Source organism: Pipra filicauda, unplaced genomic scaffold (assembly GCF_003945595.2).
Source record: "Pipra filicauda isolate LSUMZ 115617 unplaced genomic scaffold, ASM394559v2 scaffold149_size4050908_pilon, whole genome shotgun sequence".
NCBI classification, from domain to species: domain Eukaryota; kingdom Metazoa; phylum Chordata; class Aves; order Passeriformes; family Pipridae; genus Pipra; species Pipra filicauda.
Window position 1 is genome coordinate 281353 of NW_024103984.1, and position 12759 is coordinate 294111.

General features: G+C 40.2%; 1 protein-coding gene across 5 annotated transcripts in view; it reads left to right on the plus strand.

Annotated features, from left to right (window-relative positions):
* Nucleotides 1–12759, plus strand: part of SATB2 (SATB homeobox 2) — a 128603-nt gene that overhangs the window by 45243 nt on the left and 70601 nt on the right. For all 5 annotated transcript variants that reach the window (XM_027725718.2, XM_027725720.2, XM_039378851.1 and 2 more), the window contains one exon: nt 12439–12565. In XM_027725718.2, the coding sequence (XP_027581519.2) occupies nt 12439–12565 (127 nt within the window). The remainder of the gene's footprint in view (nt 1–12438; nt 12566–12759) is intronic.

Here is a 12759-nt window from a genome sequence, read left to right on the forward strand (position 1 = left end):
TTGTTCTGCAGTAAACTGTAAACCAGGGCCATCACCTGGGGAAGATAAGAGCTGTTTTAGTGCTGATAGGCTCCCCTGATTGGAGTTTCATCCATCATACACTCAGGTGTCAAATGAAGAGAGGAGGGTGTTGTGGTTTTTTTTGCTGATTAGAAAAAGAAGAAATTTAAAACGGTTTAAAGTCTGAATTATTTTATTACTTTAGGCATCTCAGACTTTTAGGATAATACTTTAGTTATAAAGTTTTTACTTACTCAGGAAGGCTTTATATTTCTTTGCAGTTTATACCTGTCTTAAGACCTGCCGTATGAAACAACCAATAATACTCCATGTTTCCAAATGAACAATAGACTTTGGGGGAGTAAAATAGACTTTCATTAAGATGCAGATACCCACAGTGCAACCCACGTCCCACCACCTGAGTGAGTGCCAAGAGCAGAGAATAGTTATTGGCTGTGGGAACTGACTGTGTCGGCAGAAACCAGATTGAGGCTTTTCCTCCAGGGTGACCTTTGAAATCAATCAGATTGTGAAAACGATAAACTTCCCAAAGCTGCCTTGCTGTGTTGTGCTAGTAATGCTCTCTCAGTGTTGAGGTCTGCTCTGGTTCACTGTGCAAGTAAGGATGAGAAAATACATCTGGATTTATTGGGTAGTCATTTGGCCTATTCTTTCAGGAATACACATGCATGCAGGATCTTTGTCTTCCTAACATAACACTTTGTGAAGTAGTTATTTATATCTTATTTTCTCCTTTATCACAGTATTATTAGTTGAAATCCCCAGTCAGGTATTATATATTTGTGATACTGAAGAGAATGCTGGCAGCAGTATAGGTTGTACCTTACGATGAAATGGCATCTCTGGTAGATTCCAGAGATTTTCCAATATTGGTGCCATGTTCTGAGTAAGGCATCATCCCAGTGTATCTTTATTTAATTATATTTCCCAGAACTGTGAATTGACCTCTGGCTTCCTTTTCTGCTTACACACATGTAGAAGCCATGCACTAGTGGGCCCAAGACACCCAGGGCTTGAGAGATGATTAGAAATGACAGTCTGTCCTCCCTTTTTTTCTTGAAATACCACCATAGAGCATTTTTGATCTCTTTGATTTGAACATGAGGTAGAGTTTAGGAAAGAGAAAGAAGTGGTGAGAGCACTGAGCTCTGGAGGAATAGAGTGCTGGTACAGAAATTGGTTTAGTACGCAATTACTAGTATTAAACAACAGGTTCTTTCACCAGAAGACCCATCACTGGGACTGTTGGGATAACCTATCTCTTAAGGTATCTGCAGTGCCACAACCAAAAAAAAAAAAAAGAAAAGAGTCCTGAGGGTGCTGGTGTGCTGTCTTCCAGCTTGGTGGGTGGTGAAGCAGTGTGAGCTGCTTTCTGGAGGATGAATCTCAGGAGGTCCTAGAGCTCTCCCCCATCTCACAAGGGTGTTTGCAGTGCCACCAGTGCTTAAGGCTATTGAATCTTGTAGTCTCTGAGGGTGTCCCTTAAACTCTCTTGCTGGTTTTGGCTGGGATAGATTTCTTTTCCTTTGTAGCAGCTCCACAATTTCTATATGCTGTGATTACATGAGAATCTTTTAGTTGCTACTAAAGAAGCGGTAAACTGGAAAGGTTTCAAAGCATTATCTGCAAACCTCCAGATCCAAAACACAAATAACTCTTTCCAGTCTTTGCCATGTTCACAGAAATTTATCATTTAAATTAAAAAAATAGTTCTTTCTGTCTTTTGATCTCTTGTTCACAAAGTGACTAACGTGAAGTTGAAAATGCTGGTAGGATCCAAAAAGGATCTGGTGGCTTCATAAGAAAATAGGTACAGTTCTAGGAAGATGTGGGCTAAGAAAGCAAATCTAGGTTCATCTCAGCATTAGTGTGGGCTCAACAGTAAAAGGGAAAACTATTTTTTCTGAATCTGGTAACAGTTCCTGCTTGCTCTGAGTCATCTCCTCTAGTGGTGAACTAGTCTTTTTTTTTTCCCGCTTTTGTTTTCTCTTGATAGGAAATGTAGCATAGTTCAGTAACCAGCAAAGCTTTATTTAGACTTGTCAGAAATGCAGAATTTTTTTGCTCTTCCTGGGAAGAAAAGAGGGAGATGGGGAATTTGAGAACAGATTATCAACTGAAATAAGTGTCAGCAAAGGAGAATTTCTCATTTAATTTAATTGAATGTATCTGAATTTGCAATGCTGTCCAAATTAGGAACTAGGGTTATTAAAATGTATTTCAAAAAGAAATTCTGAAACCTTAAAGATACTATTCTCTGTCTCTCTTGAGTCTATCAATTTGTAAGGGAAGGTTAAAGTTACCTTTTACCTGTTTGTGAGCTATGAGTGAGACCTGAGCCTAAATATCAACAAACCCTCAATCTTAGGTCTGTTGTATATTCTTAAATATATGTGTGCATACACATTTACAAGGATAATTTTACTTCCATAAAATTTTTTAATATAAAAATGCTAGAATGCAAGTGTTACCTCCCTTGTTCACTGCTTCATGGTGAATCTAGTTCTTAACTGAATGTAATTAAAGATACTGTGATCAAGCCTATGGATATTGTAGGGATCTGGACATATTCTTATAGTAATGCAGCTACAGAGAGCAGAGGACTACTGAGTCAAATTGCAAAGGTAACAGCAACTGGATCTTCACATGCTGTATTCATGTTGAATTAGTGGAAGCAGTTGTTCGAGGTTACCAGCAAAGTCTTCAATCTCTCTGTTTCTTTAGCAATACATGCTTTTCTGTCCTGCTAGTTAGATCCTGTCCTACTAGTTTTTCAGTTGTTCATGTTGTTTTTTTCTCATGGAAGTCAAGAACTGAATGTCTGGTGGGAGGAAAGAAAAGACAGAAGGCAAGCCAAAAGTAGTAATTTAGTGAAAAAAACATTCTGCTAGTCTTTATACAGCATAAGGAAAGCCCCAAGACACAAATCTTAAACTAAAGAGATTAAGCTGTTAAACTACATAGGCCAGAATCTGAATCTGCATTCAGTTTAGGGGTTTGTTTGTGCAGCACAGCATGCTGCGTGCCCTTATTTTTCTTTGGACTTGAGACCCATGAATTTTCAAATCTACTTGTAGTTGACTCAACACAAAGATAGTTGGCTACTGTATGTCTGCAGTCTGAGCCAGACTTTCTGTGCTCTCTGTAACTGTTGCTGTGAGTAGGCAGGATATTCAGATTCATACAAGGCCAAACAATGTCTGTAGGCTTAATTCTAAGCCTATTATCCTCCACAATGTCCTGTTAGCAGTGCTCTTTTATAACCTTTAAAATGTGTTTTATGTATTCATCTGCAATTCCATGTTATTGTGCTGTTTTTCCTGCTCAGTGGACTGTCTTTCCATGTGAAGCTTATAGGCAAGCACTGAAGCTGGGTGAATTGAAGGAGTTTGGGGCACTGGCATCTTTGTAAAAACAGATGCAGGTTTTTCCCCAAAGAAGGAAAACATCTTCTACCTTTCCTCTTATCCATTCAAAAACATCTTATAAAATCTGATAAAGGCTTCTGGAGGGTGGGGACCAAAGGCTGTCTGCCCAAATGCCCTTTTCTTGCTGGAGGTGTTGTGGAGCAGGTTGTGTTGGTGACACTGGGCTGGCAGAAAGCTGACAAAAAAGATTGGACAGCAAATGTTGGTGTAAAGTTCTGGTCCTCTTACTCCTGTGCAGCCCCTTGTAAGTAGTGAGGTGGCAATATGGTCACTGGGTCCAAAATTTGGGACAAGCTGATTCAGGCATTGTTTGTGGCTGTTGAAGAGCATGTGCAGTGGAGAAAAGCACCACTCGTTGAGTACACTTGCATTCATGTTCCTTAGCAACTGAGGCAAATACACTGAAGTCCCTACAGACTTCTCAGCCTGTAAGGCTGAGGTGGAAGCACGTTACAGGTCTCCACTAGGAGTATCTGCCTATGTCGGCCCTCTGGGAGGCACTAAATTATGGACAGGTCCTGGTACCAGGCTGGGATGGCAGAGAAGCCGCATGTTTTGACAGGGAGCCTGAGACTGGAGGAGAGACAGCTGTTGTCCAAAGGAAAAGGAACATTCATGGTTTTAAGATAGCAAAGCAAACATCCAGGCATGGTAGCAGCTAAGGAAACTCTTTGATCAGGGAATAAGCTGAGTCGTGACACTCCTGGTCTGGATTTCAAAGGCATTCAGCAGCCACTGCTCCCTGGGAGGAGACACAGCCTGTGCTCCTGTGCAGCTGAGCAAGCTCAGGTGCCCCAGCACTGAGCTGGGAATGATCTTAATATAAGAGTACAGGTTGCCCAAAAGACAGTAATTTCATGCAAAACTGTGAGAGTGCCACGCTTTGGGTGTTATGTGGGGCTGATGTTAGTGACGGAGCAGGTGCTGCAATCCTATGGGTGCTGGGGCTACTGAATAATACTGCTGAGAACAGTAACCCCGTTGTGACAGTGCCTCTCAGGAGAGGGCAGCCTGGTGGAGGGTGAGGCTGAGGTCCAAACTTACAGAGTTATGAAAGACACCTCCTAAGAGCTGCTTAATATCCTGGATCCAGTAGCCTTTCTGTCATGAGTTGTCATGACTGAAAAGACTTTGTATTCGTGCCATGGAAGTGATGTTCAGGGGAGTGGTTCTCTTTCTCAGACAAAAGAAAGAAGAAGAGGACTTTTTTCTCTTTATTCATATTCTTACTGTCCAAGGTAAGTGCAGACTTATCCCAAAAATGACAAAAGAGAGATGTGATGCCGGACTAAATGTGGTTTTCTTCAATGGAGGCAATAGTTTTAAAAGTAACACAGAAAATGTAAAAAAACCTTCAGAATCACAGGATATTTTCTTAGTTGGAAGGGACTCGCAAGGATCATCGAGTCCAACCCTGAAATGAATGACCTGTTGTTTTGTTTTTTTTAATAGTTAGTACTTCCTTTGCTTCCTCACCCTTCTATTTATTTGTGGTATTCCTGTTCTATCATATTTTAAAAATAATCCCCTGAAGTAAATAACATCAACCTTTTTTTTTCCTGTTTCCTTACTAATTATTTACTTTTTTTTTTCAAACAGAATAGGGGGTTGGAAAATTAAATAAAGACTTCCAAAATAACAAGCTCCAGAAAATTTTATTTAATTTGTGGGTTCATTCTGTTCGCTCTCGCTCTCTTCCCCTCTTTTTTTTTTTTAAGAAGGTCTTTATTAATTTAGTCTAGTAACTTAGTGCTTATATTAAATTAATCTAATAAAAGTCAGGGTCCTCACATAACGTTTCCCAAATGTGAAGCAGCATCTATTACATGAGGCACAATCTTTTCACTGTAAAATGTAAACTTGATATGTAGAATTACAAGGCATCAAACTGTTTAGTGTATGTTATTTAAGTCAAATACTTGAGTACAGTCATGCTGGAGCAAAGGAATGGGCAATACCAGCATTCAAAAAATTGAAAACTCAAACCATGCTTCATGTATCAAAGAGATTTTCATCTGTGAATGTAGTCTGAAATACATAAACCTTGTAACACTAACAGTCTTTCTCTTGATAGTCACACCCATGTTTCTATAAACATTTTGATATATAATCATACAAATATCATACATAATAATGAAAATGTCTGTGTTCAAGTCTGTGTATTGATACAGCTGTGCAAGCCAAAAAGGCTAGATATGAGTGTTTAAATTGCCCAGCTCTTGGACGTGTTGTTGCAGCACAAAATTTCGTTCTGTAAACTATGGTACACAGGGTTTGTGACAGCATTTTAAAACAGCAAAAGTGAAGACTTCCAGCAACAACAGTACAAGGGGCTTTGTGCTACCAGAGCTTCGAGTAGCTGGGCTCTGCGTTCCCCTTGGGTGAAAGTCACCCTTTTGTGCAGAGCCCTGAAGTTGCACAAGCCTCATGAGCTGGGGTGGAGTGTTCGTCATTCAGGGAGTGTGGGTGTTCCTGTTGATTTGTGGATGTGTACATCACAGTGTAATCACATAGTTTATTCCTGTTCTCTCACTGAATTATTTATTATGGACTGAAACGAGGAAGGAGGGGGATTCTTTTGTATTGATGTAAACATAGGATTATGTGCATTGTGTGCTTTCAATCACTAAATCACCGATATGTCAATTGACATAATACAGTCTACCTCACAGGGATGTGCAAAGTTCAATTAATTAATGTTTTTAAAGTGTGTTGGGACCCTTTGATGTGAGGCGCTTTAGAAGTACAGGGGAGGGTTATGCTGATTATTTTTCCCATCTATTGCCCCCATATATCACTGACTGAAATTCAGTACGATAATATGGGCACCCTTCTAATGATGGGCAAAGGCAGCATAATATTTTTTTAAATTTCCCAAAGAGATGGAAAAGGCAGTTCAATAATATAATACAAAAATTAATATGGTCAGGGTTTTTTTTTTAATTTTTCCTGTTGCTTTTTTATCCTTTCTTCTTGAAAAGTCATTCCCTTTGCGGGATTAACAATAATAACTACAAATTATGGCTTTATGTTGTTACAGCTTGATGATATACTACAGCCAGGGTAGAGGTTAGAAACACAGGCTGAGTTATTATGTACTGCAGGGTAGTGATTTCCTGCAAACTGATTTATGGATAAATAATTCTATGTACTTATTACATAGGACAGCCAGTTTTTAATTTCTGTAACAAAGCACAGCTGAACAAAGGAAAATTACATGCTAAAGCATAGGGACAAGATGTCTCTGAAGAGGATAACCAGATGCAATCAATGTCACAAGAGCCTTCCCATCTCGTAGGAAGCCCTGCAGTATTGGCTGATAGAGAAATGGCTTGATGGTCCCAGAAGTGGAGCTTTTATTGCATGTCTCATTGAGGTCTTTCATTTGGAGCTGTAAAAGGAATCAAAAGTATTTGGGTGCTAATGTTAATCTGCAGTTTCTTTTGAATGTCTGTTGTGTTGATTTGATAAGAGCTGTTAAAAAGTAAGATGTGATCCAAACTACTTGATTGAATTCACAAGGCAGCAGCAAATGTTGGTTGTGTTCTTCATCCAGCCCTGTGTTTGCAGTCCAGCACTCTTGGGCTGTGATCCTGGAGTCCCTGGAATGCAAGGAAGCAAATTCTAGGATACCTAGTACAGCTCTGGAACACCACAGCAACGTGAACCATGGCTGTGGTCTGGTATAACACTTGAGATTCAAACTTGCTCAGTATATTTTGGAGTAGTAAATATAGCCCAGGAGATCTCATGCTGGGTTGGGCACTGCCTACTCCCTCTGCCTTTCCGAAGATCACACAGACGCCGGGCTGTGCCGAGTCTGGCTGTACAGGCACATGTTCTTGTCTGAGCTGGGTGTAGCAGTTCTGTTACAGTCTGCAACGTTAGTGAACGTGGAGCTGTAATGTAAGAAACAGGATTTGCACTTCCCCAGTTTCCAGCCTGACTGTGTCCGTCAGTCCACAAGGAGAGCAATCACCTGCTTGAACACCTCACCCTATATGAGTCTCAGCAGGTTATATTGGCTTAGGCTGTAGAAAATGGGAGATTTTGGTGTGGTGCATCAGGGATTCAAATAGTCTGTCTGTTCAGTGTTAATAAGTGTTTTTCTTAACAATATTTGGTAAGGAATCAGTATTCTCTGCTATCCTTCTTTTTTCCCCTTTAGCCAAAGAACACAAAATTCCTTCTCTTTCCCTCTCTATATGTATTTGAGCATGTATTACTCATGATTCATTTTCTGTCTCCAGAAAAAATGTTGAGGAGGGCGTGGTGATGCTAATAGGAACTTCCAAAATGTCCTTCATTTGATCCCATGACTTAATTTTAACCCTGGCAGATTAGCATTTTAAATAAATTGCATTAATCCTGTGTATGCATTTGCATTAATACTACAAGTATCCATTTAAGATGTAACTCAGGTAGGCTTATAACTTGTGAAAGGTGAAATCAGGAGTATAATCATGGTGGGAGCAGGGAATAGTTTGAAGGGAGCCAGTGACAGGATAAGGCACGTTCTCGTCCTGTTTGCTCTTTATAGCCGCAAAAAGGAATTTGGAAAATGCCCCATTTTAACAGTTTGATTTTACAGCAGTGATGCATTGAAGGATACCTGAGGTGCCTCAGTAATTACTATGGGGCTATCAGATTAAAAGTTACCTGTGCAGGTGACTGGGAGATGCAGGACCCAGCCCCCATTGTGTTTATGACCAAGTGTCATAGCTAGATTATGATATGTTCTAAACTCCAGATGTGGCATTCTTAGAATGAGTGTACTGCGTGGCTATCTTTCTGTTTGCAAAGACAAATGAGGCTTCTAGCCCAGATAGATAAATAATTTTTGTGGGACAGTATAAGCTACATAATAATGAAAAGGGATTGCCAGCTTAGCTGTATTTTTCTAGAAAGCAGCTTTTTGTCTTTTGATGTTTATGCTCCTGATGAAAGTAGTTATTCTGGAAGTCTTCTTTAGCCTCAGCCTTGCATCCATTCAGTTCCCATCTCATTAGGATGAAGTTCCAGGAATAATCCCAGTGCTTTAGATGCATCACTCTTTCAGGTGATACTGTAAAAAAGCTCTGAGTTCTACTCAGTAGAGAGATCAGCCATGTTGTAGGCAGGTCAAGGCTTCTGTTCAGTGTGTTGTTCTGCTCTCACTTGCATAGTTATCACTTTCTTCTCCAAAGGAGCTGCATTTTGAATGAAACTAAATTAAAAGCATCCTGTCAGGGTGCCACATCACTGGCCTAAGTGGAATGACAGCAGTGAATTGCAGTGGTTGTTACATGCAAACCTGACACTCGAACTTGTAGAAGTTTGCCCACTGCTCTTCTTGCGGGTAAAGGGACTTATGCAAATTTCAAACTAAGTTACTCTACCCTTTTTTCCTGCCTCCATTTTAATGAAACTGAGGCTTAAACTTAATAAAAGACCTAACTACAGAAGTACATGCTGTTCAAGAACCAACAGCCAGTGTCAATAAAAAATTTCTTCTAAAATAGTTCTGAAAAAAAAATCTATTGAAAAAACTGGTCTCTTTATTGTCTCTAATTGCCTAACTGGCCTGGGCTGCATTGAGCCACTTCTAGATGAGTTCTTGGGAGCTGTTCTAGTGTATGGCCATTTTTTGAGTGTGTGCAAGCATTGAAATTTGTTGAACTTTCCCTTCAAAAAACTCTCACAGGAAAAAGTCCCTACTGATACAGGAAAGAGAATGAAATTCATTAACAGACAAGTTTTGGAAACTCAGGGAAGATGTGTTTTTGGATTTCCTGAGCAGTCTGATCTGCTCTGCATTATCCACACATAATTTTGAGAAGGTCTGGAGCTGACAGAAGAGTGATACTCCCAGAGCAGTAGTATATTCATTAATAACACAGTGATCTTTGCTCGTTCCTGTCCCCACTCCCAAGTCTCAGTTGTGGTAGGACAAAAGCTCAACCAGGCCAGTTAAAGTGGTTTCTTTAAAGTCCTGAGCTGTACTGTTTGGAGTCAATGTGAGGAACAATAAAAAATGTATATGTCAAAGTAACCTCTTTCTACCAGGCTGTTTTCATTCTGGAGTTGCTGTTATACTGAAAACACTCAGACCTGGATGAGAAGAGACCTTTTTAGGGAGCAAATTTTGGTCCACTCAGTTTTTGCTGAGGAGTCATTCAGAGATGTGTTCTAGCATGCAGAGAAGACATTTACTCAACAAGCTGGCATCATCTTCCCAATCACAGCCCAAGAGTTTCCTTAAGTACAGTGTTGGTGCCATGAAATATGCACCTGTGAAGTCTGCTGAGGAGCTGAATGGAAACCATGGCTTCTGGCTATGGTTTGGACCAGCTTAATGTGCTCTGGAAAAAATATTTCACACGTCACATCACACCGGCTGAAAAAACAGTGCACATCAGCAGCGCTGTAACACAGAGTAAAGGACTCGCAGCAGGTGTTAACGTGCAGAGGCACCGAGCATTATGGTAACACCTGTGTTTGCTTAAATCCAGCCAAAACAATTTCCTCTCCAGTTGTAGAGGAGGATTAAGAAAAAAAAAAAAAACAAAACAAAACTACCTACCTTCCAGTAGTAGCAGACATTCCTGTAAAGCAATTTGCGTAGTATTTCCCGTGGTGCGCTCTGGATGCGCTGGGGTTTTTCTCTTTAAACTTTTTTAGTCTGGGGACACCTTTAGTTGCTTCAGTGCCCCCCCAGCCATCTCTTTGTCCCTTGCCAGCGTTGCCAGGCCTGAGCAGTTGCAGATGGTGTGCTCTCTGAGTGCTTTCCTTAATTGAATGAAAAATAAAGCCTCTTGTAAAATATTAACAATTTAGATGTGACTTATGGGGCACATATGATGCTTATTTTTTCAATTACATGAAAACTTGGCGTGGTTAAACATAGGAAGCCAAGTGTTCTGTGAAACCGGTATAGATTTCTGGATTTTTAGGTGATTTTGCTTTAAATTATTATATAGCAGAAGGGGGTGAAGGAAGTCAGCAGCTAAACTGTGTTTTCCCAGCATGTATTTCACTCAGTGGACCCTTGATGCTCATTTCATGACTAATATATGCTGTACTATATGCATTTCTTGTTGTCACCAGAGATAACATTAAGTAAACTATCCCCTTAAGAAAAACAGCTTTTCTTGGCAAGTGGAATATGACTCAAGGAACCAGCAATGGAGACATACGGTGCTGTGAATGAGTGCTGTGTGTTACTCTACTGGATCTGAGTCCAGGCACTATTTATACTGCAGCATATTCAGCACCAGATTGTTAAATCTTAATACTGAAACAGTGCATCATTTAAATGTTTTTGTTCTGTTTATGTCCCATTTTCAAGCATTGGATATCAAGCAACACTTAGTAACTTTTTGTTTCATTTGGACAATATCTCTCCTTGACAAAAGCTTTCTAATCTGCTCTCGAAATATTAGCCTGTCTGTACCAATATGTTACAGTGAAACTTTGTACCACTGAGGATGAACTAGGTCACTTCCAGCTTCTTTCAGTATGTGCTGACAGAATGCCTTGCAAAGCAGTACATCAGTGGTAAATGCAAAGATTTAAGTGCTATGGAAAAGGAGTTGTACTAAAATTATTTCCTCTTCGATCTGCGTAGGAATGGGGAAAAAATATTCCACTGCAGGTACTTCACGGGCTCATTTTGTTCTGTTATTGTCTCTGTGCAAGAAGCTTTGTTTCATTGTTTCAGTGTGGTATTTATTTTATGATCGTGTTTGGGAGATCAGGATAAAAAGCTGTTGTCATTTATTTCGGTTTGATAGTTCCAGAGATGGTGCAGAACTGGGAGTAGAAAGTGAGGAGGAGAAAGCTGAAGTTTCTTGGCATCACAGCATCCTTCCAGATACTCAAGAAGAGCTCTTGGTGCACCTGTTATTGCAGAAGAAGTAGTTTTCTCCTGTATTAGTGTGTTAGTGTCTTTCTGGCAGTTGAGTTTATGTATGTCTTTTCCAAAATCCAACAGTATATAAGGAAACCTCAAAAGGCATCAGTTTAAGTGGGAGAATGGTGTCTTGTAGGGCTGAGCTGAGGAAAATTAAGTGAGCAGAACGGCAGGGCAATGGGAACATGATGAAGGAGGGAATAAAAGCAGTAGTGGCAATAGTGCAGAACAAGGTTGAACTGCTTCGCTGTCATGTAAAATGGCACTGTGGCTTTCTTTGTTTGGTGTCTTCCTGGAAGTCATTCCTGGGTGTTAGTCATTGTTTTTGGTGTGGGTGGGCCCTCTGCAATTGTCTAAACAGAAATAATACCTCTGCACCGAATGGTTTACCATCCAAGTTTACAGTCTTTGTGACAAGCTCATCCAAAAGAGGTGATGATCCCTATTAAAGAATGAGCAGAAGTAGAAATAGAACTTACAGCATTCTCCCTCGCCTCCAAAATTCTATTTTAGATCTGCGGTCAGCAGCTCACAGTCATTTGGTTTTGGGTGGGTTTTTTTTTCACAAAGAAAAGCAACTGTCTGCACAGTGCAACTTGTATCTGGGAGTGAACTCTTCCTACTTGGTGGGTTTGCAGTGGCATCCATCCACTGGGAATTGTACCATGCTTAGATTGTAACTGTGTGCTGAAAGCCCACACATAGGAATTTTCCTGTCCAAGTCAGAAGTAATGCATTTATTTACTGAAAGGTTTTTCTAGACTGAAAAATCAGGGCTAGAGAGTATTTAAAGCTTATTCTAAATTAGAGAACTAGGCTCTAGTGGGATGATGGAAGATATGAAGGGAGGAAGTCTCCTGTGCTTCCTTGAAGTAATTTAAGAGCCAGGACCATGTCAGCCACTGTCTGTTAAGAATTTAAAATCTATTCTTGCTCTTCTCCATTGTTTGTTTCAGGATTCAGCAGAACACATCTTTCTGGGCAAGAGTGCAATAAACCTCAAGGCAGATCTTGAATCTTGGGAACAAGCAATGTTATCAAAGGGTTTAGCAAATGGCTGGTAAAATATAAAGTATGAATTTTTCGTTTTCTTTTCAGGAATAATCAAGCTTGGGAGGTGGAATCCCCTGCCTCTCAGTTATGTGACTGATGCACCAGATGCGACAGTAGCCGACATGCTACAAGATGTCTATCATGTTGTGACATTGAAAATCCAATTACAAAGGTGGGTGTTTCTGAACATCTGTCCTTCTCTATTCTCTGAGCTGCTCTGTCGGTTACAGCATTACTACAGAGATTAGCACATCCTGTCTTCATTAATTTCGGGTCTTTTGATGAAATGAAAAGAAAATGAAGAGAAGGGTGGGTCACCTGGCAGCTTTTTGGTGCATGTTCCAACTGATATTGTATGTGTTCTGA